This window comes from Pongo pygmaeus, chromosome 3 (genome assembly GCF_028885625.2).
Source record: "Pongo pygmaeus isolate AG05252 chromosome 3, NHGRI_mPonPyg2-v2.0_pri, whole genome shotgun sequence".
Classification (NCBI taxonomy): Eukaryota; Metazoa; Chordata; class Mammalia; order Primates; family Hominidae; genus Pongo; species Pongo pygmaeus.
This window is the reverse complement of record NC_072376.2, coordinates 2,626,364-2,653,390: the sequence shown is the minus strand read 5'-3', so window position 1 is coordinate 2,653,390 and position 27,027 is coordinate 2,626,364. Positions and strand designations below refer to the sequence as shown.

The 27,027-nt window shown below is 44.6% G+C and overlaps 1 protein-coding gene across 8 annotated transcripts in view; it reads right to left on the bottom strand.

The window, feature by feature from the left end:
- The window catches only part of FAM193A (family with sequence similarity 193 member A), a 195,522-nt gene that overhangs the window by 113,731 nt on the left and 54,764 nt on the right, over positions 1–27,027 (bottom strand). For 4 of the 8 annotated variants that reach the window (XR_010126197.1, XM_063664417.1, XM_063664419.1 and 1 more), the window contains exons 2-3: positions 22,055–22,300; positions 13,233–13,325 (exon numbers count right to left, since the gene is read on the bottom strand). Coding sequence is in view for 7 of the 8 variants with exons in the window: in XM_063664417.1 (XP_063520487.1) it covers positions 13,233–13,325; positions 22,055–22,300 (339 nt within the window). In the remaining variant the exon portion in view is untranslated. The remainder of the gene's footprint in view (positions 1–13,232; positions 13,326–22,054; positions 22,301–27,027) is intronic. The other 4 variants (XM_063664421.1, XM_054486584.2, XM_054486583.2 and 1 more) reach the window with 1 other exon arrangement.

The following is a 27,027-nucleotide window of genomic DNA, read 5'->3' as shown; positions in this document are numbered from 1 at the left end:
AAGATAATTAGCTATTTAAAGCAAGGAAAAAAAAACATGACAATGTATGCTGAGGTGTATAATACACATAAGAAAAATACACGACTACATTAGCACCAGAAATGCTGGCGCTCCAAGTATACCACTGTTAAGGTACTTACATTACATGTGAAGTGGTATACTATTCTTTCAGAGTACAGGCTGAAAAGTGGAAGCTATAGCTAAAAAATTATAAAACAAAGAAAAAGAAATATAGGTAGTATGGTCAACAGGAGACAAAATGAAAGAGTTTAAAATATTCATAGGCCAGACACGGTGGCTCACGCCTGTAATCCCAGCCCTTTGGGAGGGTGAGGCAGGCGGATCACGACGTCAGGAGATTGAGATCAGCCTGGCCAAGATGGTGAAACCCCACTTCTACTAAAAATACAAAAATTAGCCGGGTGCGGTGGTGGGCGCCTGTAATCCCAGCTACTCGGGAGGCTGAGGCAGAAGAATTGCTTGAACCCGGAAGGCAGAGGTTGCAGTGAGCTGAGATGGCACCACTGCATTCCAGCCTGGGAGCAGAGTGAGACTCCGTCTCAAAAAAATATATATACATATATATAAAATAAAATAAAATAAAATAAAAACATACTTCTGACCAAATACATGGGTCAAAAAATATTTTTCTTTTAATTTTTTTTTTTTTTTGGAGATGGAGTCTCACTCTGTTGCCCAGGCTCGAGTGCAGTGGCACGATCTCAGCTCACTGCAACCTCCGCCTCCTAAGTTCAAGCAATTCTCCAGCCTCAGCCTCCTGAGTAGCTGGGATTACAGGCGTGTGCCACCACACCCGGCTAATGTTTGTATTTTAGTAGAGACGGGGTTTCTTCGTGTTGCTCAAGCTGGTCTCGAACTCCTGAGCTTGGGTAATCCACCCACCTCGGCCTCCCAAAGTGCTGGGGTTACAGGCGAGAGCCACCACACCCAGCCACCTAAAATATTCAATTCATTGGGCGGGCGTAGTGGCTCACACCTGTAACCCCAGCACTTTGGGAGGCCAAGGTGGGCAGATCATGAGGTCAGGAGATCGAGACCATCCTGGCTAATAACATGTTGAAACTGTGTCTCTACTAAAAATACAAAAACAAAATTAGCTGGGTGTGGTGGCGGGTGCCTGTAGTCTCAGCTACTCAGGAGGCTGAGGTGGGAGAATGGTGTGAACCTGGAAGGTGGAGCTTGCAGTGAGCAGAGATCACGCGCCACTGCACTCCAGCCTGGGCGACAAGAGTATGACCCCGTTTCAAAAAAAAAAAAAAAAATTCAATTCATTTAAAAGAAGAGTAACAAATAACAGATGGGAAAAATAGGAGAAAAAATGCAAGATGGTATGTTTAAACCCAAACGGATCACTAATTACATTAAATAGAAAGAGTGTAAATACTACAATTATTAGCAGAGAAGGTCAGACTGGACTTTAAAAAAGCAAGAGCTCCTAAGCTACAAGAGATGATAAAGACAGGTTAAAAAGAAAGGTTGGGAAGCCATATTCCATGTACATACTAATGAAAAAAGGCTAGGTGGCTCTCAGTATAAGACAAAGTTTGCTTCACAACAAAGATTAGTAACAACAAAGAGGGAGATGCTGATGCTGCTGATGATGATGGTGGCATTGATTCAACAATTAGAAATAACAGTGCTAAATGGTAAATAACAACAGAGCTCAAAATACCTAAAGTAGAAATTGAAATAAATATACCAATCCATAGTTACATTTAGAAGTTTCGGCCGGGCGCGGTGGCTCAAGCCTTAACCCAAGCACTTTGGGAGGCTGAGGCGGGCGGATTGCCCAAGCTCAGGAGTTCGAGACCAGCCTGGGCAACACTGTCTCTACTAAAATACAAACATCAGCCGGGCATGGTGGTGTGCACGTGTAATCCCAGCTACTCAGAAGGCTGAGGCAGGAGAATCGCTTGAACCAAAGGGGGCAGAGGTTGCAGTGAGCTGAGATCGCGCCACTACACTCCAGCCTGGGCGCAGACTGAGACTCTGTCTAAAAAAGTAAAATAGGCCGGGCACGGTGGCTCGTGCCTGTAATCCCAGCACTTTGGGAGGCCAAGGCCGGCAGATCACGAGATCAGGAGATCAAGACCATCCTGGCCAACATGGTGAAACCCTGTCTCTACAAAAAATACAAAAATTAGCTGGGCGTGGTGGCGCACACCTGTAGTCCCAGCTACTTGGGAGACTGAGGCAGGAGAATTGCTTGAACCCGGGAGGCAGAGGTTGCAGTGAGCTGAGATTGCACCACTGCACGCCAGCCTGGTGACAGAGCGAGGCTCTGTCTCAAAAAAATAATAATAAAAAATAAAATAAAAACATACTTCTGAACAAAACATGGGTCAATGAACAAATCATAATAAAGGCAATTATAAAATATTTTGAGTAGAATGAAAAACCAGAATTTGTGGGATGCAGCTAAAGGAATGCTTAGACAGAAATTTATAGATCCTGTGTGATTGGTGCAAATTTTAAAAGAAATGTATAGAATTAAACACATTAGAAAAGAAGAAAGGTCTCAAATAAAATGATGTAAACTTCCACCTTAAGAAACCCAAACAGGCTGGTACAAATGCAATGCTGTTGGTAACAAACAGGCTGGTACAAATGCAGTGCTGTTGATAACTAACTGTTCACAACCAGTACAGATTTCTTTGTTCCTTCTTGACTCCCACCGCTTCGACTGCTTTTAAAAAAAAAAAAAAAAAATAAGTAGAGGAATGAAATTAATAAAGAGCAAAATTAACAAAAAAGAAAATGGAAAAGCAATTAAAACAAAATGTGGTTCTTGGAAAAGATCAGTTAAATTATCCAGCCAGTCTTAGGGGGAAAAAGACAAAACTCAAAAAACTGGTATCAGGAATAAAAAGAAGAGGGAAGCAATCACTACAGATCCTATGGAAATTAAAAAGGTAATAAATATTCTGAACAACTATGTCACAACATTTAATATAAAATGGGCAAATTTCCTTAAAGACAAAAACTAGCACAGTTCACTAACAAAGAAACAGACAACCTCTATCAAATGAATTGAACTTGTAGTTCAAAATCTTCCCAATAAGGCAACTTCAGACCAAGACAGCTTTACTGGTGAATTCTGCCAAACACTTAAGATAGAAATAATGCCAATTTTACACAAACTTTTCCTTTCTGGAAAATCAAAGAGAAAATACATCCTAGCTCATTTTATAATGAAGTATTAGCCTAACATCAAAACCACACAAAGATGTGAGACAAGAATTATAGACTAATATCCTTCATGAACATAGACACAATAATCCTTAACAAAACATTAGTAAATCCAATCCAGCAACCTAGCAAAAGGATAATACATCACAACCAAATGTGAGTTATCCCAGGAATGCAAGGTTTTCCAACATTTTGAAAATCACCATAATTTATTTCACTAACTAAAAAAGGAAAACTGTTATCATCTTAACAGATGTAGAGAGTATGACAAAATTCAATATCTATTCATAATGATAATTCTTAGCAAACTAAAAATATAAGTAAATTTACTCAATCTGATCTATACTACATGATGAAAGACCAAATGCTTTCCCCTAAGATCATGAGCAAGAGGATGCCTACTCACACCACTCCTATTCAATCTCACATTGGAAGAACTAGTCAGTGGAATTGGGCAAGAAAAAATGAAGACATACAGATTGCAAAGTAAGAAACACATTATTTGCAGACGACATGATCATCTACATAGAAAATTTTAAGGAAGGCCGGGTGCGGTGGCTCAGGCCTGTAATCCCAGGACTTTGGGAGGCTGACGCACGTGGATCATGAGGCCAGGAGTTCAACAGCAGCCTGGTCAACATGGTGAAACCCCGTCTCTACTAAAAATACAAAAATTAGCTGTGCATGGTGGTGCGCACCTGTAATCTCAGCTACTCGGGAAACTGAGAGGCAAGAGAATTGCTTGAACCGGGACCCAGGAGACAAAGGTTGCAGTGAGCCAAGATTGTGCCACTACACTCCAGCCTGGGCTACAAAGCGAGACTCTGTCTCAAAAAAAAAAAAAAGAAAAAAAAAAAAGGCCAGGTAGGGTGGCTCATGTCTGTAATCCCAGCACTTTGGGAGGCCAAGGCGTGCGGATCACCTGAGGTCGGGAGTTCGAGACCAGCCTGACCAACATGGAGAAACCCGTCTCTATACTAAAAATACAAAATTAGCCAGGCATGGGGGCACAAGACTGTAATCCCAGCTACTCAGGAGGCTGAGGCAGGAGAATTGCTTGAACCCAGGAGGCAGAGGTTGTGGTGAGCCGACATCGCGCCATTACACTCCAGCCTGGGCAACAAGAGCAAAACTCTGTCTCAGAAAAAAAAAAAAAAAGAAAGAAAGAAAATCCAAAGGAATCTACCAAAAGGCCCATAGAACTAATAAATGAGTTTTTACAGTACACATGGCCAATATCCAAAAAAAAAAAAAAAGCTGAATTTCTATGTACTAGCAATAAACAAATATTGAAACTTTTTAGAGTACATTTAAAATAGCAAGAAAATATAAAATACTTTGGGAAAATGTATTTATTTTTTGTAAAACCAGGATCTCACTATGTTACCCAAACTGGTCTTAAATTCCTGGCCTCAAGCAATCCACCTGCGTAGAACTCCCAAAGTGCTGGATTACAGGTATGAGCCACCGTGCCTGTCCGGAAAGTTTTTAATACACTGACTACTAGGGTTTTTAATACACTGACTACAAAACAATGCTGAAAATAAACTTAAATGATCTAAATAAATGAAGAGTTATACCATGTTCATAGACTTGAAGACTCAATATTGTTAAGGTTTCAATTCTCCCCCAAACTGATCTATAGAGTCAACACAATGCCAATTAAAATCCCAACAGGCTTTTCCGTAGAAACTGACAAGTTGGCTCTAAAGTTTACATAGCAATGCAAAGGATCTAATATATCCAAACCACTTTTGAAAAAGAAGAAAGTTGGTAGACATCTACGTAATTTCATGACTTACTATAAATAGCTTCAAGAATCAGGATAGTATGGTACTGGCAAAGGAATAGGAATATATGTAAAGTGGAACACAGCAACCAATAATAGATCCATACATACAGAACCAACTGATTTTTGACAAAGGTCCCAAGGTAATTCAATGAGATAAAATTGTCTTTTCAATAAATAGTTCTGAACAACTGGATATCAATATGCAAAAAAAGATGACTCTTAACCCTTACAACAGATAAAAGCTTCATTCAAGGTGGCTCATAGACCTAAATGTATATGCTAAAACTATTAAGACAGAAAAAAACAAACAGCAAAAAAAAAATTTTTTTTTGTTTGTTTTTTTGAGATGGAGTCTCACTCTGTCACCCAGGCTGGAGTATAGTGGTGCAATCTCGGCTCACTGCAACCTCCACCTCCTGGGTTCAAGTGATTCTCCTGCCTCAGCCTCCCGAGTAGCTGGGATTACAGGTACGCGCCACCATCTCGGCTAATTTTTGTATTTTTAGTAGAGACGGGGTTACTCCACGTTGGTCAGGCTGGTCTCGAATTCCTGACCTCGTGATCCACCCGCCTCAGCTTCCCAAAGTGCTAGGATTACAGGCGTGAGCTACCGCCCGGCCAGGGCAAAAAATCTTTATAACCTTGAGTAGCAAAGATTTCTTACATGGAACACAAAAGCACAAAATCATTTAGAAACACAAATTGGGGCCAGGTGCGGTGGCTCACGCCTGTAATCCCAGCACTTTGGGAGGCCGAGGCAGACGGATCACGAGGTCAGGAGATCGAGACCATCCTGGCTAACACGGTGAAACCCCGTCTCTACTAAAAACACAAAAAATTAGCCGGGCATGGTGGCGGGCGCCTGTAGTCCCAGCTACTCAGGAGGCTGAGGCAGGAGAATGACGTGAACCCGGGAGGCAGAGCTTGCAGTGAGCCGAGATAGCGTCACTGCACTCCAGCCTGGGCGAAAGAGTGAGATTCCGTCTCAAAAAAAAAAAAAAAAAAAACCACACACACACACACACACAAATTGGATTTAATCAAAATATAAATCTCTTGCTCTTCAGAGGACAGTGCTGTATAATGAAAATGCCAGTTACACACTGAGAGAAAATGTTTGTGAAGCCTGTCTAATAAAGGACTTGTATTGAGATTATATAAAAATATCTCACAACTCATTAAGACAACTCAATAAAAATGAGCAGAAGATTTGAACAGCCACTTCACCAAAGAGATACAAATGGAAAATAGGTACATGAAAAGATACTCAACAAGTTGTTAAGAAAATGCAGATTAAGCCGGGCGTGGTGGCTCATGCCTGTAACCCCACCACTTTGGGAGGCTGAGGCAGGTGGATCACCTGAGGTAGGGAGTTCAAGACCAGACTGACCAACATGGTGAAACCCCGTTTCCACTAAAAATACAAAAAAAAATTAGCTGTGCATGGTGGCTGGCGCCTGTAGTCCCAGCTACATGGGAGGCTGAGGCAAGAGAATTGCTTGAACCTGAGAGGTGGAGGCCGCAGTAAGCCGAGATTGAGCCACTGCACTCCAGCCTGGGCGACACAGTGAGACTCTGTCTCAAATTAGACATAGATAGATAGATAGATAGATAGATAGATAGATAGATAGATAGATAGATAGATTAGATAGATAGATAGATGATAGATAGATAGACAGACAGACAGACAGACAGATAAATAGAAAATGCAGATTAAAACTATAATGAAGGATAACACTACAAACCACTAGAATGGCTATAAGTAAAGACTGCCAATATCCAGCACTTGGCAAAGATAAAGATCAACTGGAACTCTCATATGTGGCTGCAGAACAGTATGAGCACCTACCCTATAGGACTTAGAAATTCCACTCCCAGGTGTTTATCAAAGAGAAGTAAACTGCATCCACTTAAAAGACTGATACTCGGCCAGGCACGGTGGCTCATGCCTGTAATCCCAGCACTTTGGGAGGCGGAGGCGAGCGGATCACCTGAGGTTGGAAGTTTGAGACCAGCCTGACCAACATGGAGAAACCCTGTCTCTACTAAAAATACAAAACTAGCTGGGCGTGGTGGTGCATGCCTGTAATCTCAGCTACTTGGGAGGCTGAGGCAGGAGAATCGCTTGAACCTGGGAGGCGGAGGCTGTGGTGAGCTGAGATCGCGCCATTGCACTCCAGCCTGGGTGACAAGAGCGAAACTCCATCTCAAAAAAAAAAAAAAAAAAGACTGATTCTCAAATGTTCCTAGTCGCTCTACTCATAACAGCCCAAACTGGAAAATACAAACATCTCTCTACTGGTGAATGGATAAACAAATTGTGGTTTATCCACACAATGGATTATTGCCCAGAAATAAAAGGAATTAACTATTGTTGCATGCAACAACAGAGATGACTCTCAAAAGCATTATGCTAAAGGAAAAAAGCCAAAGATCACCACTCAGCTTATCTTTCTGTAAGCCTAACTCAAGTCAATCTGGCAATTTTTAGTAGTTCCGACAATTAGCAACTACTTTCATGAAGTTCACTGCAAAGAAATCTGTATGTTTCTAATATGACCTAAAACCCAACAGGGCAAAGCACTCAAGGTAAGGACCAATACTAGCAAACTCTTAAATGGCTGTTTTAAGTTGAGACTATATGCCTTGATTGATCTATAGGCATAGTAACCATTGGGCAACAATTCAAGATAATGACAAATACTAGCAAGTTTTTTTTGTTTTTTTTGTTTTTTTTTTTTGAGACAGAGTCTCGCTCTGTTGCCAAGCTGGAGTGCAGTGGCGTGATCTCGGCTCACTGCAACCTTCAACACTCTGGTTCAAGCGATTCTCCTGCCTCAGCCTCCTGAGTAGCTGGGATTACAGGCACCCGCCACCAAGCCCAACTAATTTTTGTATTTTTAGTAGAGATGGGGTTTCACCATGTTGGCCAGGATGGTCTCAATCTCCTGACCTCAGGTGATCCACCTGCCTCGGTCTCCCAAAGTGCTGGGATTACAGGAGTGAGCCACTGCGCCCAGCCAGCAAACTCTTTTTTTTTTTTTTTTTTGAGACGGAGTCTCACTCTGTCACCAGGCTGGAGTGCTGTAGCGCAATCTCAGCTCACTGAAACCTCAGCCTCCCAGGTTAGAGGGATTCTCCTGCCTCAGCCTCCTGAGTAGCTGGGACTATAGGCGCACACCACCACACCCAGCTAATTTTTTATATTTTTAGTAGAGACGGGGTTTCACCGTGTTAGCCAGGATGGTCTCCATCTCCTGACCTCCGCCTCCCAAAGTACCGGGATTACAGGCGTGATCGGCCTAGGCCACCGTGCCCGGCCTAGGCCAGCAAACTCTTAAATGGCTTAATTGGGACTATATGCCTTGATTAATCTATGAGCATAATAACTACTGGAGAACCCGGTTCCTTAGTGTAAAATGCAACTTACATTTTAATAATATGATATATGAGAATAAAGATAACTGCTAATGCCCATAATCAAAATGGAGTCTAAAACAGTCAGCCTTGAAAACAGAAAAATAGATAGAAACTTAAGACTACTTGCCGAGTAATCTTCTTTATGACAGGATGCTTGAGTTCAGGGCCCTTTAAAGAAAAAATAATTACCCCAAAGTGCCATCCCCTCACCATATCTTTCACCAGACTAAAACTCTTTTTGTTAAACATATGCAAATGTTAAAATGCAACATAATATGTCTTTTAGCCTTTATATAATGTAAAAACTCAAGGTGGTTTAAAGTGAAATATTTTTAAAATGGTGAAATTCAGCCAGGCACGGTGGCTCAGGCCTGTAATCCCAGCACTTTGGGAGGCTGAGGCGGGTGGATCACAAGGTCAGGAGATTGAGACCATTCTGGCTAACACGATGAAACTCCACCTCTAAGAAAAATACAAAAAAATTAGCCAGCCATGGTGGTGGATGCCTGTGGTCCCAGCTACTCAGGAGGCTGAGGCAGGAGAACGGCGTGAATCCAGGAGGCGGAGCTTGCACTGAGCCGAGATTGTGCCATTGCACTCCAGCCTGGGCAACAGAGCGAGACTCCGTCTCAAAAAAAAAAAAAAAAAAGGTGAAATTCAAATTAACAACATTATTTTAAAGAGACAGATCAATGATGAGCTGAAACCAAATTGCTAAGTTCAACACAGGCTTGGTCCTGACTATTATGGAGCCTGTCCCCTTGCAGGGCTATGCAGAAACGTCTCAGCCCCACCTCTCTCTCCTTCACCTCTGGGTCTCAGCCATCCCACCTCTCTCTCCCTTCACCTCCGGGTCTCAGCCATCCCACCTCTCTTCCTTATCTGAATCTCTCCTTCACCTCCGGGTCTCAGCCATCCCACCTCTCTTCCTTATCTGAATCTCTCCTTCACCTCCGGGTCTCAGCCATCCCACCTCTCTTCCTTATCTGAATCTCTCCTTCACCTCCGGGTCTCAGCCATCCCACCTCTCTTCCTTATCTGAATCTCTCCTTCACCTCCGGGTCTCAGCCATCCCACCTCTCTTCCTTATCTGAATCTCTCCTTCACCTCCGGGTCTCAGCCATCCCACCTCTCTTCCTTATCTGAATCTCTCCTTCACCTCCGGGTCTCAGCCATCCCACCTCTCTTCCTTATCTGAATTTCTCCTTCAGTGGCCTACCTCCGGGGGCCCGAGATAGAATGTTATTAAGCCAACCAACACTCTCCTCAAAGCCTACGGCAAACAGTGTACCGAGGCACACCAGGACATAGGACTCTGGTGGCAAAGCCCATGGGCATACTGCTGACCTGCCCATGATCTAAATATGCTTCCCACTACCCCTGGCTCATTATCATATTTGGCTGGGTGCAGTGGCTCACCCCTGTAATCCCAGCACTTTGGGAGGCCGTGGCAGGCAGATCATCTGAGGTCCAGCCAGGGTGACAGAGGGAGACTGACTGAGCCCAGGAGTTTGAGACCAGCCTGAGCAACATGGCAAAACCCCGTCTATACTAAAAATAAAAAAATTAGCCAGGCATGGTGGTGCGCACCTGTAGTCCCAGCTACTCAGGAGACTGAGGCAGAAGGATTGCTTGAACACAGGAGGTGAAGGCTGCAGAGAATCAGGATTGCACCACTGCACTCCATACTGGGCGAGAGCGACTGTCTCGAAAACAGAAAAGAAAAATGAAGTCCTCTTGATATTTAAAAAAAATTTTTTTTATTTTTAGGTTAAGATCAATCTACAAGGAGACATGGTAGATTGAAGAAGTACTAATCTGGGAGTAAATCAAGCTGGCTACACCTTACACTCTGCAATTTATGCTGCATGCCCGGATGTGAAGTGCGTTGTGCACATTCAGACCCCAGCAGGGTCTGTGGTGAGTGGCTGCCCTGGTAGTATCTCAAGGTTAAAAAAAAAAAAAAAAAAAAAAAAAAAGAATCTGTGTTCATTAAGCGACACCATCACATAGTGGAAAACAGACAAAAAAGAAACAGGCAATATCTGCAACACATACAACCAATAAAGAGCTGCTACTGAGTGTATATAAAGAAATCCCACGAGTCAATAAGAAAAAGACAACCCAACAGAGCTGTGGTTCTCAGAGTGTGGTCCGAGGACCCCACTCAGATGGTCCAGCATAGCCTAGAGCTGCAGTGAGGTTAAGGCCATGCTATAAGCCTAGTTGCCAACCTGAACATATCATTGATAATTAACTAAGTTCTCTGACAAATTTCAGTGTTAAAGCTATAATGAAGAATTAGAAGGGAAAGCATTATTTTCCAAATACTAAAAAAAAAATCTGGTTGACACCTATGTTAAATATGTCACCAGACAGATATAAAAAAGTTGAGAAACTTTCAAGAAATCTGTGGTTAACTACTAATGGCTAGCAAAATAGGATTTCACCCTAACACCCTTCAGCAGGCCCACGAATCAAAACTATTTTCAAATTTGTACCAAAATGTCCTCTGCTTTTTTCTCTGTGCTGACATTCACACTGACAGGGCAAAAACAATGGTGGGGAAAAGAGTGAAGCACCAATGCAAGGACGAAGACAGCAAGAGCAAAGCATGCTAGTGGCCACTGCATTCTTCACTGCCACACACTTGAGCTGTGAGGCGGAAAAAAAGCCAGTTCCACTTAAGAATGTCCTTGATGCAATAAAAATAATTATTTTGCATAAATCTCAACTCCTGAGCACAAGTCTTCTGAATATTCTGCGTGACGAAGTGGGAAGTACACACAGAGCATTTCTCCGGCACGCCCCAGGAAGAATCCGCCTCGAGGAATCTCACTGTGCATTGTGAGTTGAATGGCCCTTCACCTGTGGAAATGTCAATTTTACTTCAAAAAGTGACTGATGGGCCAAACTATGGTTATTTGGACTTGGATATTTGTCAGATATTTTCCAAAATGAACAAAATGAGTCCGTCACTTCAAGGCAATTTGGCACTATTTGTGACCAATAATAAAATCTGAGCTTTTCTCATAATCATAATTTTTCTGAGCAAAAATTAGAACTCTGGAAAACTTTCACCTGCCACTGTGGACTTGAAAACTCAACATTTAAAGAACTTTCTGATGAGATCAGTGGTGGTATTAACAAATATGATTTTTTTGTAACAAATATGTTTTTTTAAAATAATGATGAAAAGTATTAATATCAGGAAAATCTGTCTACCTTAGTAAACCAATACTTTAAAAATAACCAACATGTGATGTTACAAGCCATGCATGGGCAAGATATCCATTCAGAGGACAAGACAGACCAATGGACTTTCACGTAACACTGTAGAGAAAAGCCACTGATTGGTTTTAGCTTCTACACTACACCTAGCCCTTGAGAAACTAACTTGTCATGGTTTGGTATAGCATCAAAGAAAAATATCCACAATTCTCTAAAAAAGCCAATAAAATATTTCTTCAAATACTTCAATCAGAACAACCTACCACAACAGGTTCCACACAGAGGCAGATATAAGAAACCAGCTTTGTTCTATCATTCAGATATTAAGAGGTTTGTTAGGCTGGATGCGGTGGCTCACACCTGTAATCCCAACATTTGGGAGACAGAGGTGGGTGGATCACGAGGTCAGTATTTCAAGACCGGCCTGACCAAGATGGTGAAACCCCCATCTCTACTAAAAATACAAAAATTAGCCGGGCGCAGTGGCAAATGCCTGTAATCCCAGCAACATGGGAGGTTGAGGCAGGAGAATCACTTGAACCCAGGCAACAGAGGTTGCAGTGAGCTGAGATCATGCCACTGTACTCCAGCCTAGGTGACAGAGTGAGACACTGTCTCAAAAAAAAAAAAAAGAGGTTTGCAAAATATACAAAACACTGCCACTCTACTTACTAAACCATTCTTTTTTTTTTTTTTTGAGACAGAGTCTCGCTCTGTCCCCTAGGCTGGAGTGCAGTGGTGCGATCTCAGCTCACTGCAACCTCCACTTCCTGGGTTCAAGTGATTCTCCTGCCTCAGCCTCCCGAGCAGCTGGGATTACAGGCATGTGCCACCATGACGGGCTAATTTTGTATTTTTAGTAGAGACGAGGTTTTGCCATGTTGGCCACGCTGGTCTCGAACTCCTGACCTCAGATGATCCGCCCACCTCGGCCTCTGAAAGTGCTGGGATTACAGGCGTGAGCCACCATGCCCGGCCCTACTTACTAAACCATTCTTGTTTTTGGAAAATAGTTTTCATTTAAAAACACGCTATCAATCTTAACATGGAATCAGTCAAGTATATAAACCACCTATGGCTCAGCAATTCCTTTTATTTATAGACAACAGAATGTCATGTGTGCTCCACAATCAGCAAGATTTGGAAACAACTAAAATGCAACATGTTCACAAAGGAGGATGGCATCTAGCAATGAAAATAGAGAAACAAGATTTATGACTCTCAACCATAATGCTGAGCAAAATAAGACACAAAATAACACAAACAGTACGATTACATTTCTGTAAAATTCAAAACACCAGGAAAACTGTACCACAGTATTTGTGGGTAGATGCTTAGGTGATATAACTAACAAAGAAAAGTAAGAGTGAGTACTAGGAGCAGCCAGCAAGTGTGAACTTGGTGCAAGAGGGTGATGACTGGAAGGGGTTCAAGAAGGGATCTGGGTTAACAGCAACACTTGATTTTTGACCTGCATGGTAGCAGAAATAACCCCACATATATTAACCATTACAGTAAGTGACAAGGATTGATTTCACCATTCAGATGCAGACTCTCGCCTGGGCGTGGTGGCTCACACCTGTAATGCCAGCACTTGGAGAGGCCAAGGCGGTAGGATTGCTTGGGCACCGGAGTTCAAGATCAGCCTGGGCAACACAGTAGGGACCCATCTCTACAAAAAATTAAAAAAAAAAAAAAAATCAGCCAGGACTGTTGGCGTGCAACTGTAGTCCCAGCTACTCGAGAGGCTAAGCTGGGAGAATCACTTGAGCCCAGGAGGTCGAGGCTGCAGTGAGCTGTTTTTGCACCACTGCACTCCAGCCTGAGTGACAGAGAGAGACCTTGCCACCAAAAAAAAAAGAAAAAGAAAAAAGAAAAAAAGCAGACTCTCAGTTAAAACCACATAAAGTCTACCTCTATATATACTGCATGAGAACACCTAAACAGACTAACACAAAGAAATCAAAATTAAAAGGATGTGCAGATGTGCAAAAAAAAGAATGGGAGGGAGCGCTCATAGCTAAACAAACAGAAAACAACACCCTTCAGGAGAAAGGCACGACCACAGATGGGGTCCATGCAGTAACAGGAACGATACACCAAGACTTAATAATAATTTCAACCTGTATTCTACCCAGCAGTCTTGAAATATGTAAAGCAAAAACAAATTTTTTAAGGAAGAAAGGAAAAAGACACATTCATAGTAGGAGATTTTAAATATCACTCAGAAATTGACAGATTAAGCACCAAAAAAGCAATAAAACCACGGAAACACAGAAGGATTTAAGAACACAATTAATAAGGTCCTGAGCCTTCCACCTAAACCCAGAGAAAACATTATTTTCCAGCACAAATAGAATATTTTTAAAAAGTAACTATGTATTAGAACTAGCAAATACAGCTGATTAATAAGGAATCACTATCATAGAGACCATGATTTTCAACTATAACAGCATTAAATTAAAAGTCAACATGATTAAAAGTAATTCAAGTGGCTGGGCGTGGTGGTTCACCCCTGTAATTTCAGCACGTTGGGAGGGTGAGGTGGGCGGATCACCTGAGGTCAGGAGTTTGAGACTAGCCTGGCCAACATGGTAAAACTCCGTCTCTACTAAAAATACAAAACTTAGCTGGGTGTGGTGACAAACACCTGTAATCCCAGCTGCTCAGGAGGCTGAGGCATGAGAATCACTTGAACCCAGAAGGCAGAGGTTGCAGTGAGCCAAGATCGTGCCACTACACTCCAGCCTGGGTGACACAGTGAAATTCCGTCTCAAAATAATAATAATAATAATAATTCAAGAGATATGTGTTTGGATACTTACACATACTTCTAAATAATTCACGGGTGAAAACAGAAATAATAAAAACTAGAAAATAATGAAAATTGGCTGGGTGCAGTGACTCACACCTGTAATCCCAGCACTTTGGGAGGCCGAGGTGGGCGGATCACGAGGTCAGGAGATCGAGACCATCCTGGCTAACACAGTGAAACCTCATCTCTACTAAAAATACAAAAAACATTAGTCGGGCATGGTGGCATGCACCCGTAGTCCCAGCTACTCGGGAGGCTGAGGCAGGAGAATGGCGTGAACCCAGGAGGCGGCGCTTGCAGTGAGCCGAGATCACGCCACTGGACTCCAGCCTGGGTGACTGAGCAAGACTCCGTCTCAAAAAAAAAAAAAAAAAAAAAAAAATCGGCTGGGCGTGGTAGTGCATACCTGTAATCCCAGCTACTAGGGAGGCTGAGGAAGGAGAATGGCTTGAACCCAAGAGGCGGAGGTAGCGGTGAGCCGAGATCATGCCATTGCACTCCAGCCTGGGCAATCAGAGTGAAACTCCATCTCAAAAAAAAAAAAAACAAAACAACAACAACAACAAAAAGCCAGGTGCGGTGGCTCATGCCTGTAATACCAGCAATCAGGAGGCCAAGGCGGGCAGGTCACGAGGTCAGGAGATTGAGACCATCCTGGCTAACACGGTGAAACCCCGTCTCTACTAAAAAATATATATATATATACATATATATATATACACACACATATATATATACATATATATATATATATATACACAAAAAATTAGCCAGGCATGGTGGTGGGCGCCTGTAATCCCAGCTACTCGGGAGGCTGAGGCAGGAGAATGGCGTCAACCCAGAAGGCGGAGCTTGCAGTGAGCTGAGATGGCACCACTGCACTCCAGCCTGGGCGACAGAGGGAGACTTCGTTAAAAAAAAAAAAAAAAAGGCCGGGCACGGTGGCTCACTCTTGTAATCCCAGCACTTTGGGAGGACGAGGCGGGTGGATCACGAGGTCAGGAGATCCAGACAATCCTGCCTAACATGGTGAAACCCCATCTCTACTAAAAATACAAAAAATTAGCCAGGCGTGGTGGTGGGTGCCTGTAGTCCCAGCTACTCGGGAGGCTGAGGCAGGAGAATGGTGTGAACCCGGGAGGCGGAGCTTGCAGTGAGCCGAGACTGCGCCACTGCACTCCAGTCTGGGCAACAGAGCGAGACTCCGTCTCAAACAAAAAAAAAAAAACCAAAAACAAAAATAAAAAAATCAAAACAAAAAACATGGCCAGCCTCACGCCTCTAATCCCAGCACTTTGGGAGGTCAAGGTGGGTGGATCACCTGAGGTCAGGAGTTCAAGACCAGCCTGGCCAACATGGTGAAACCCTGTCTGTACCAAAAATGCAAAAATTAGCTGGGTTGATGGCACGTGCCTGTAATCCCAGCTACTCAGAAGCTAAGGCAGGATTATCGTTTGAACCTATGAGGTGGAGGTTTCAGTGAGCCGAGATCACACAACTGCACTCCAGCCTGGGAGACAACAGCGAAACTCTGCCTCGAAAAAAAAAAAAAAGAACAGAACATCTTCGAAAAAAAAAAAAAAGAACAGAACATCTCTAGAGGAAGATTCAAGCATCTGCCAACAGTGGAGGCCTCTGGGAAGGCAAAGAGGATAAAGAGAGAGAGCCAGAGGAAATTAACTTTGTACTGTTCTTTCGGGCCTCTAAAATTTTTTTTTTTTTAAATCACATTCACCATAGCATTTACCAATCAAATATTAATATATACCACATGTATGTATATAAAATAGCAATAATTGCCTGGGTGCAGTGGCTCACGCCTGTCAACCTAGCACTTTGGGAGGCCGAAGCAGGAGGATCACTTGAGGTCAGGAGTTCGAAACCATCCTGGGCAACATGGCAAAACTCTGTCTCTACTAAAAATACAAAAATTAGCTGGGCACGGTGGTACATGCCTGTAGTCCCAGCTACTCAGGAGACCGAGGCAGGAGAATCCCTTGAACCTGGGAGGTGGAGGTTACAGTGAGCCAAGACCACACCACTGCATTCCAGCCTGGGCAACAGAGCGAGAATCTATCTTAAAAATAATAATAATAAAAAGCAACAATTAATTAAATAAACAAAGTAGAAGTATTTTAAAAGTTAAAAGCTGCTTCTTTGAAAAGACAAAACTGACAGACTTTTTTTGGTTTATAATTTTTTTTTTTTTAATAGAGACAGAGTCTTGCCATGTTAGCCAGGTTGGTCTGGAACTCCTGGCCTCAAGCAATCCTCCTGCTTCGGCCTCCCAAAGACTATGGTTACATGTGTGATCCACTGTGCTGGGCCAAAACTGACAGACTTCTAATAAAACTAGTTTAAAAGAAAAAGAAAGAAAGCACAAATATGAGAAATAAAAAAGTAGCCGGGTATGGTGGCTCAGGCTTGTAATCCCAGCACTTTGGGAGACCGAGGCGGGCGGATCACCGGAGGTCAGGAGTTAGAGAACAGCCTGGCCAACATGGCGAAACCTCATCTCTACTAAAAATACAAAAAAATTAGCTCGGCGTGGTGGTACGCGCCTATAGTCCCAGCTACTCGGGAGGCTGAGTCACCAGAATCACTTGAACCCGGGAAGCGGAGGTTGCAGTAAGCTGAGATTGCACCACTGCACTCCAGCCTGGGCGACAGAGAGAGACTCCATCTCAGGAAAGAAAAAAAAAAAAAAAAAAGAAGAAGAAGAAGAAATAAAAAGTCAAATCTACAAATCAGGTAAGAAGTAAAAAGAGACCATTACACAAAACTTTATACCAGTAACTCTGCCAATTTTTCTTTTTTTCTTGTTTTAAAAGAGACGGGGTCTCACTGTGCTGCCCAGACTGAAGTACAGTGGCACTATCATACCGCACAACAGCCCAGAACTCCTGGGCTCAAGCGACCCTCCTGTGTAGCCGGAACTACAGGCATGTGCCACGTTGGCGGGCAACTTTGACAATTTCTAAGAATATAACTTACCAAAACTAACTTGACAAGATTTAACCATTAAAGAAATTGAACCACAACTTTAAAATCTACCTAGAGACATACATGGCTGTGAAGGGGAGATGAGGCCAAAGGCGGGTCACTCATGAATGGGTAGCCCCAGAGTATTTGCATTCCATGGGTCATGGGCCAAGGCAGAGGAAAACAATAATCAAAGCGACAAAGTCTTGAAGAAGATGAAAACAGATGGGCACTTGAAAGCCCAGTGGGGGCGGGCCTTGGAGAGGAAAGAGAGGAGAAAATGCCCTCAGCTATGGGGGTTTGGGGGTGATACAGGGAGGTGCCCAGTGTTAGCTTTGATTTTCTCCCTGAAGCACGAAGGTCAATAGCTGATCTGAGCAAGGGATGGGTAAAGAGGTTACACGTAGTCTAAGAAGCAAGGAAAAGGAAGGGTTCCTGCCAAGGAGTTTGGGGAGGTACTTAAGCCAGAAAAACGCACTAGATGCCCATGCATGGTTTGCAGTCATGAAGTTATGAAGAGGAAGCAGTAAACTGAGGCCAGCAATTTTCTCCATGAATATTCTGCCACATGGAGGGAAGAGATAGGGCTGGACCAGCATAACCAAAAAAAGTTCAGGGCCTTTGCCTGAGAGCCACGGAAGAGCCACAGTGCCAAGTCCGGGAACTCAGGCTCCTAGGAGTGAGGTCAGGGAGACGTGATAAACGGAACAGGAATGGAATCCATGGACTGATAGGGATGGATGAGGTCAAAGAACTATGGCAGGTCAGGCACAGTGGCTCACGCCTGTAATCCCAGCACTTTGGGAAGCCAAGGTAGGTAGATCATTTGAGGCCAGGAGTTTGAGACCAGCCTGGCCATCATCGCGAAACCCTGTCTCTACTAAAAATACAAAGATCAGCCAGGTGTGGTGTTGCACGCCTATAGTCCCAGGTACTTGGGAGGCTGACGCATGAGAATCGCCTGAACCCAGGAGGCGGAGGTTGCAGTGAGCCAACATCGCACCACTGCACTCCAGCCTGGGTGACAGAGCGAGCCTGTGTCTTTAAAAAAAAAAAAAAAAAAATTAGTCAGGTATGATGGCTCATGCCTATAGTCCCAGCTACTCGGGAGGCTGAGGCACGATAGTCTCTTGAACCCAGGAAGTGAGGTTGTAGTGAGCTGAGATTTCACCACTGCACTCCAGCCTGGGCAACAGAGCAAGACTCTGTCTCAAAAAACAAACAAACAAACAAAAAACTATGGCAAAAGAAGACAAGCAAGTGAGCTACAAAGACAGACAATGATCAAGATGAAAGTTTGAAATGGAGATTTCTTAGGTTTCCAGGCATGACTATGTCTAGGACGTGATGCTAGGATGGGTCAATCTTGGAAGAAGAGGTCTCCAGAGAAATTTGCAACATGCAACTGTCAGGCAGGATGTTAAGATAAATTCCCACCAATATTCTCCTACAATTGCTGATAACAGAATGCTTATCTAGAAGACAGCAATTCAGCCCCACTTCCCCTCTGGATGCAGAAAGCTGTGGGAGTGCCAGAGCAGGACAATTGATAAAATCCTATCTCTGGGCCATCGGAGAGCCGAAGTGACCAGGCTGCCGGAGGGAACTACACAACTAAGTGCAGCAGCCCCTCCAGGGAGAAGGAGACACACTTACTGTTTCACCTTTGACAGAGGAAGGTAAGTGGAAGGAGGCCATAAAAGTGGTTAGAAAAAAAAAAACAGTTGAACTTTAAACAAATTCTGAAAGGTTGAGAGTGTCAAGTGTGGGAGTCTAACCCCTGGAAAGCCCCAAAAGGAATGTTCCCACTCATTCCCAGGAGACCTGTGCCCAAGTCTCCAGCTAATCCACTAGCGGAGAGGAAGGAAACATGCCTTTCTCCTTGTCCTGGAGAAAGATGTGTGCCACACTCAGGCCAGGACCAGCACAAGACACGGGGCCGGTCAGACCCCTGCAGATACAAGGCAGAGTCCGGCTGCCACCGGGCAGAGGTGGGCTCGCTGGGAAAGCTGCCCCCAAGGCCGTGAGCACAGAGCTGCCCAAGAGTCAGGCTAGAGGGGGGAACTGAGAAGATGCCACCATCGGAGACCTTGCCAAGGAGGAAGTAGAGAGAGACTCCCCTCTACAGGCCCACACGAGCACGCACAGTGCTAGAGACAGCCCAGCTGAGGCCTACTGGACTGACCTGGCCTCCCAGGTACACAACAGGAAACAACCTCAGCCTGATGCTCTCTGCACACTGTCTGGCATTTGACCAAACAGAACAAGAGAAACAGAAAGCAAGAACCAATAACGTTTAAGGAAGAGATGATAATACCAATTCTAACACAGTCTTCCAGAAAGGAGAAGAAACAGGAACATGTTCCAACTCATTTTATGAGACCCCGAAGGCCACTATAAGACAAGAGGCCTGCAGACAGCCTTCATGAGCACAGATGCAAAAATCATTAACATAACTTTAGCAAATCAATCCAGCAGGATGTCCACAGAAAGAAAAATAATGTTCATAGCAGCTTTTTTCAAAATAGCCCAAACGGGGGAACAACACAAACATCCATCAATTAATTGGTGAACGCATAAATTGGTTTATCTGTACAATTACTCAATAAAAAAGAGAAACTACGGATGCATGAAACATTTTGGATGACTCTCAAAAGCATTATGCAAGTTACAGAAGTGTATGTGACACTCTGGAAAAATCAAAACTGTAGGAACAAAAATCAGGTCAGGCCGGGTGAGGTGGCTCATGCCTATAATCCCAGCACTATGGGAGGCAGAGGCGGGCGGATCACGATCGAGACCATAATGGCCAACATGGTGAAACCCCATCTCTACCAAAAATACAAAAATTAGCTGGGCATGGTGGCGCGCGCCTGTAGTCCCAGCTACTGGGGAGGCTGAGGCATAAGAATTGCTTGAACCCGGGAGGCGGAGGTTGCAGTGAGCCAAGATTGTGCCACTGCACTCCAGCCTGGGTGACAGAGCAAGACTCTGTCTCAAAAAAAAAAAATTCAGGTCAGTGGTTACCAGAGGCTAGGACAGGGGAAGGGAAGTGACTACCAAGGGGAACAAGGGAATTTTATGGGGTGATGCAAATGTTCTGTAGCTTAACTGTGGTAGTGAACATTTTTTAAGTAAAAAAAGAGTGAATCTTAACGGAAGGTAAATCATATTATTTTTTTAAAGGCCAGCTCCAACAAAGAGGCTGACCTACAAAGCAACAGCTGGCCCAAGTCCACAAACGCAGGCCAACACTACACCTCTGCTGTTCCCAAGGTCACTGTTTCTGGTGAGGAGAGAATGGCTCATTTGACAAACTATCCATTACCAAGACAAGCCGGGGGCTGGGACATGAGATCCTCCTCCAACCCAGGCAAGACGAACTGCAGGGAACCACAGGCACTTCCGCTGGCCTCTGGACCAGCGCAAACAGCAGAAGCCTGTTCCCAAGGGCAGAGGCAGGCTAAAATACAAGAGCAGGGCTGGAATCGGAAGAAGAGCTGATAAAGTTTAATGAGAAAACAAACAAACCACCACAAAAAGCAAAGAAAATGGTACTGATAAAACAAACAAACAAAAAAACCGCACAAAGAAAACCATAAAAATAGCTGTCTTTGTAGAGTTTATATTCTAATGAAGAAGAAAGCAAACCAAATGAGTAAGTAAAATACATAGTATGTTAGAAATAAGTGCTAGGAAGAGAAGTACAGCAGGAAAGGGGGACATGCGGGAGGGGCCAAGTGAGAAAGTAATTCTGACAATGAGACCCCAAGGATAGAAACTGGCCCTGGAGATGGGGCTTGCCTCCAAGGCCAGGAAAGAAGGAAACCCACACCAGGCAGTGGGGACGCGCTCTTCAGATTGTCACCAGGACTCCCCCAAGGCAGTTCTGCAGGAGAAAACAGAGGAGCAGAGAATGCGCACACTTCCTGGCTGCACATAGCAAGGTATCAGAAGGAAGAGAAGAGCTCAGAAAATAATTAGCCGCTTTCAAGCAGAAATCAAAGGGCACAGAAGAGGCCTAGAATGTGGGGCCTCAAATAGCTGCAAAAGCCAACTCCTTCCAGATCCGAAATAGTACATGTGAAAGCCTGCCTGGAACAAGGGCCCACCAAAACTCCATCAGGTCAAAGATAAGAGTAAGGGTGCGGTCTTCCCAGCCAAGCCTGCTGTGACCTGTGGCCTCCAAGAGGCTGAAGCGGCACAAACAAGTAAAAGGGAAGGTGAGGCTTAACAGCTGCATCGTGTAAAGAATTACCTGCATGTCGAACTGTTGAGAACTAAACACATGAAAATTGTACTCCCTTTTCAAGAAACTGCACCACCAAAGAAATACTAAACTCAAAGCCAAAAATCGCTCTTCAGGGCCACATAGATTGATAACTGAATTGTGCCCAGACAAGAAGGGCAGGTGTCCTGCCACCTACTGCAGCGTGGCCAGGGAAGACCAGGAGGAACATACCAGGAGACACAGACTAGAAGGTGGTGCAGGAGGGAGTGCCCCCTGAAGCAAAAGCAAATCCATTTCTTTCACTGCCAGTTAGCCCCATAACCTGTGTGGGGGAAGCCAACGCCCTGCGCTGCCTGTGCTGGCAGCCACTCACCACTGGCTGGTCAAGGCCGCCATGCCTCTCCTCCTTCTCCACGGTCCTGCGGCAGTCCGGGCACACCCATAGTGGCAGGTGCAGCACGCTGTTGCCCTTGGGAGCCATGGAAAGGGCCAGTTTGCTCGCAGTCTTAATTCCACTCTCTAAGAATGAGGAGTCTTTCCGTTCACTTCTGCACAGAAGACAATAATCCCCAGCGGGGTAGGGTGGTGTCCTATGATTCATGCCAAAACTAAAAGGAGTCTGGAATAGAAAAAAAAAATTCTATTTTCAAAACCTCATCTACAAAGCCAAGAATATTAAAATATATGTATAGTTCTAAAACTAAAATGCACGTGTATGTTTATATACAGAAACATAAAATAGGAAATGTATTGAATAAAACTAAACCTAATGTTCTAGAAACTCATAATACTTTAAATAGTGCCATAAAGAAAATCTTATCTTAGTACAAGTTAGAAAATTGTCAAATTAACCCTTTCACCTTGACTTCTGTATTACTTTTCCACCACACGCTAGAAATTGTCAACCTCAATTTTCAGACTGTTTACCAGAACTGGTTACCACCAACAAAGTCTGAAACCACTATTCTGCACACCAGGGCTCAGATTCAAGATGACAATTCTGGCTTAAGTGTGTCTGCAGATGCAAACCATCTCTGAGGTGGGCTGTCCAAATTCCAGATTCAAGATAAACAGGGAGCTGATGGCAGCTGCACATCCAAGGCCCAGACTCCCTTCCAGGCCCAGCAGTAATGATGCTGAGCTCATCTCCTATCACCTGATGTAAATAAACATCTGCATTTTCAAACAGGTCCTACAATGTGGGACAAGGGGAAGAGGCCTTAGAGGTAGGAGGAAAAGGCAAGATTGTTACACCTTAAAACCTCTCAAAAGATAACCACCCACTCTATCAGAAAAAAATAAAATTAGCCTTTAAAACACAAATACAGAAAAAGAAACTGAAGGCTGGGCACAGTGGCTTATGCCTGTGATCCCAGTACTTGGGAAGGCAGAGGTGAGATGATCATTTGAGCTCAGAGGTTTGAGACCAGCCTCAGTAACATAGCAAGACTTCGCCTCTACAAAAAATCCAACTATTAGCCAAGCATAGTGGTACACGCCTGGAGTCCCAGCTACGAGGGAGGCTGAGGTGAGAGGATTGCTAAAACCCAGCAAGTTGAGGCTGTAGTGAGCTGTGATCGTGCCACTGCACTCTAGCCTGGGTGAGAGGGCAAGACTCTGTGTCAAAAAAGAAAGAAAGAAAGAAAGAAAAATCCAGCCTGGCCAACATGGTGAAACCCTGTCTCTATTAAAAACACAAAATTAGCTGGGCATGGTGGTGTGCACCTGTAATCCCAGCTACTCAGGAGGCTGACGCAGGAGAATCGTTTGAACCTGGAAGGTGGAGGTTGCAGTGAGCCAAGATCGCACCACTGCATTCCAGCCTGGGAAATAGAGCAAGACTCAGTCTCAAAAAAAAAGAAAAGAAAAAGAAAGAAACTGAGTCTCACACAACTGGAAATGGGGTTAAAGTCCCAAGGCCAGCAAGTGTGTGTGGAGGGGGGGGGGGAACACAGGATTTTAACCCATATCAACCCAATCCTAAAACGGGTCCTTCACACAGGGCTGCCTCTGCACCTTAGGAGGAAGCCTCTTTGAACCCTGAGGAGAGGCTGGAGGGAGGCACTCCCAGGGAGCAGGGCAAAGGGAAGCCTCACCTGGCCTTCCAGAGGCAGCCAGAAAAAGGGCACACAGTGGGGTGGAGGTGAGAGAACCCCCGCTGGTCTCTCCTGCCGTGTGGGGTGCCCTTGCTGCAAGACATGCCAGGTGGGAAAGAGAGTGGACCCAGCTGAGGCTGTTCTGGCTTTTCAGTCTCCATCTCCACCCAGAAGCTTCTCCAAGGCCGGCCAGACCTGTAGCTCTTCCCACAGCCTCGAGCTGTCTCCCCATCCCACCACCGGTATTCAAAAGGACCCAGTGTACATGACAGATTGGCCCCTCAGCCACTGAGGGCTCTCGTTTGGACCCCAGGCTCCATTCTTAAGACTTCCTGCTGACCGGCAGGAAGCATATATTTAAACAAGGGGCTGAATGTATAAATGAATGAATTAGTGATTGAAAGAATGAATGACAACACCAGCAAGACTCAAAAGATGTTCATATATATTCTCACGTGTTTCCATGAACCAGTGATCAAAACTGCTGACTCCTGTTACATCCACAGGGTTGTGAATTTTCCCGAACCCAGCTCAGCAGCCATCCTGAGCTGTATGTTTGGGGCACAGGGGCAGACAACTGGGTCCTACCTCCCCACAGTGTCCTAGAGAGCGCCAGACTACTCAAACCACTGAGTACCATGAGAATCCATGTATTTTTCCATACCAACAAATCCCAAAAGCCTAAATGATGACAATTTAAAAAAAAAAAAAAGCACATCAATTTACCCCAATATAAAGCCATCTCTTTTCCTTAGGTCTTAGAAAACAGCTCCCATCACTGGCAGAACAGCCATACCCATCAGACCTTTCTGGCCTGCCCTTTTAATTACAGAATGAGATGCTGGGCTCTACAGGCCCAAAGGTCCCCAAGCCTAAAATCATAATGTAAGAGCCAGAAATGACCGGAGAGCACACAGCTCAGCTCCTGTACATTCACCAGTCATCCAGGATTTACTGAGCCCACCACATGCTCAGGGACTGGTCCCGGCACTGGGGGCACAATGGTGAAGAAAACTGTCAAAGACAAAGGCAATAAATAAGACAAATACACGAAAAAATTAACTAATTAAATAGTGATAAGGAGAAAAACGTAACAGCAAAGAGGACCTGTGCCCTTTAATCCGGTGGCCAGTGAGGGCCTCCTTGAGGAGACCCCCAAAGCCCACATGGCTATACCTTGTGGGGAGCCCAGTGGCTGGCATGGAGCTGGCAAGAGCAGAAGGAGAGATGGGGGAGAGCTGAGGGCCACTCAAGTCAAGGAGTGACTCTGAGGCTGCGTGCAGAGAGAGATGGGATGGGGGAATGGGAAGAAATGACTATCTGCAGTTCAGGAGCCAGACAGCAGCAGCTTGGATCAGGGCTGCAGGAAGGGAAGTGGATAAGGCTGTGAAGGAGCCAGCTGTGAGGTGTGAGAGGAGGAGAAGAGCCACGGGCAAGTATGAAGTGTCAGGTGCTGGGTATTTTTTCATTCCTTCAGTATCTGAGCTTCGTCATGGGCCATAGGAGGGTTGTTTGGGAAGAGTCTGGTCCTTTTCGGGCTTGTAGGCTCTGTAAGGCAGCATCAGAACGCCTTTCCTCTTACCCATAACTGAGGCAGTATCCTCCTGAGCTGCCACCCAGGGTCCTGCAGGTTGTAAGATTTTCCCACAATGGCTGGTGGGAACACACACTGCTCGTGGCCCTGTGTGAGCTGCAAGGTTTGTCCTGCTCCTCACTTCCAGGGTGCTAGCCCAGGCGCAGAGAGCTTCCCCACAGGCATGTGCTTATGCGCCCTCAGCTGGGCTTGGGGAGAACCCTTTGCAGCTCTCTCCTCTCTGGTACTCTGCCCTGCAAATTTACTTTGGCCTCCCCAAAGTCTCAACTCAGCCTCCTCAATCAAGGAGATCCTCAGGCTCGGTCTGGGTAGCTCTCCAAGTCCTAGCCTTCAGACTCTCTCCAGGCAGGAAGCCTGGGCAAGGCTGGGGCTTGCGGCGGTTATTCTTCTCTCAGGGATCACTGTCCTGCCTGCCTGTGGTCCAGCGTTGGAAAACTACTACTTGGTACATTTTTTTGGTCCTTTGCTTCATTGTTCGAGGCAGGAAGATAAATCCACTTCTAGTTACTACCTCTTGCTTGGAAGCAGAAGTCTAGTTACATTGATATTTTTAAAAATAAATGTACCAGGCTGGACGCGGTGGCTCACGCCTGTAATCCCAACACTCTGTGAGGCCGAGGCAGGCAGATCAAGAGGTCGGGAGTTCAAGACCAGCCTGGCCAACGTGATGAAACCCCGTCTCTACTAAAAATACAAAAAATTAGCCGGGTGTGGTGGCGTACATCTGTAAGCCCAGCTACTCAAGCTGAGGCAGGAGAATCACTTGAACCCATGAGGCGGAGGTTGCGGCAAGCAGATATCGCGCCACTGCATTCCAGCCTAGGCAAACAGAGTAATACTCCATCTCAAAAAAAAAAAAAAACTATATATATACATATGTACCAGAATGAACATTATACTAGTATCATTCCCCAAATCCTACAAACACATAGATGAAATATGTAAATATATAAAATGTGTATATATATCCATGCAAGGGATCAAGATAACCCAGAAATTTTTGCATAGGAGAATATGGACATATGGCTAAGATGGCAGTATTGCTGAAAACCCTTTGGGAACACTACTAACAGCTGAGTTCTCCATCTATGATGTATTTTACCTTTTCTGAATAAACTGATTTTCTACCACCCAGTGACTGTGGCCTGTGTGCATGGGGGTGGGAGGTGTGTGTGTATCATAAAAGACACTAAATCATAATAGCATTTGTTTTCTTGCTAGGCTTATACTCTAGTTTTGAAATTCGTTTCCAAAATGAAATTCCAAATTAAACATGAAAACTCAGACTTACTAAAAATACTTTACAGATAAACTTCTTATAAACATGAAGAAAAAAGGTCATTTTAGGGTAAAAACACAGTAAAAGCAATATCCTCTCAGGTAACGGCAGCACAACCCACATTAGACCGCCCCATGAAGGCTAATGCAGGAGACACAACAAAGGCCCCGTGCTGGTGACGCTGCCACCTCCTGCCGACCGGCCTTCAGGGCTGTCTGCTCCCCACGTGTCCTCCATCTCCTGTCAAAACCCCCTCACACTGCACCTATGACCAGAACATTCTCTGCCTTAAACCCTTCGATTGTTCCCGCTGCCTAAAAAGATCAAGTCCTTAGCAAAGGATCAAGCAGGATACACCAGGCCCTTGGTCGGTGTGT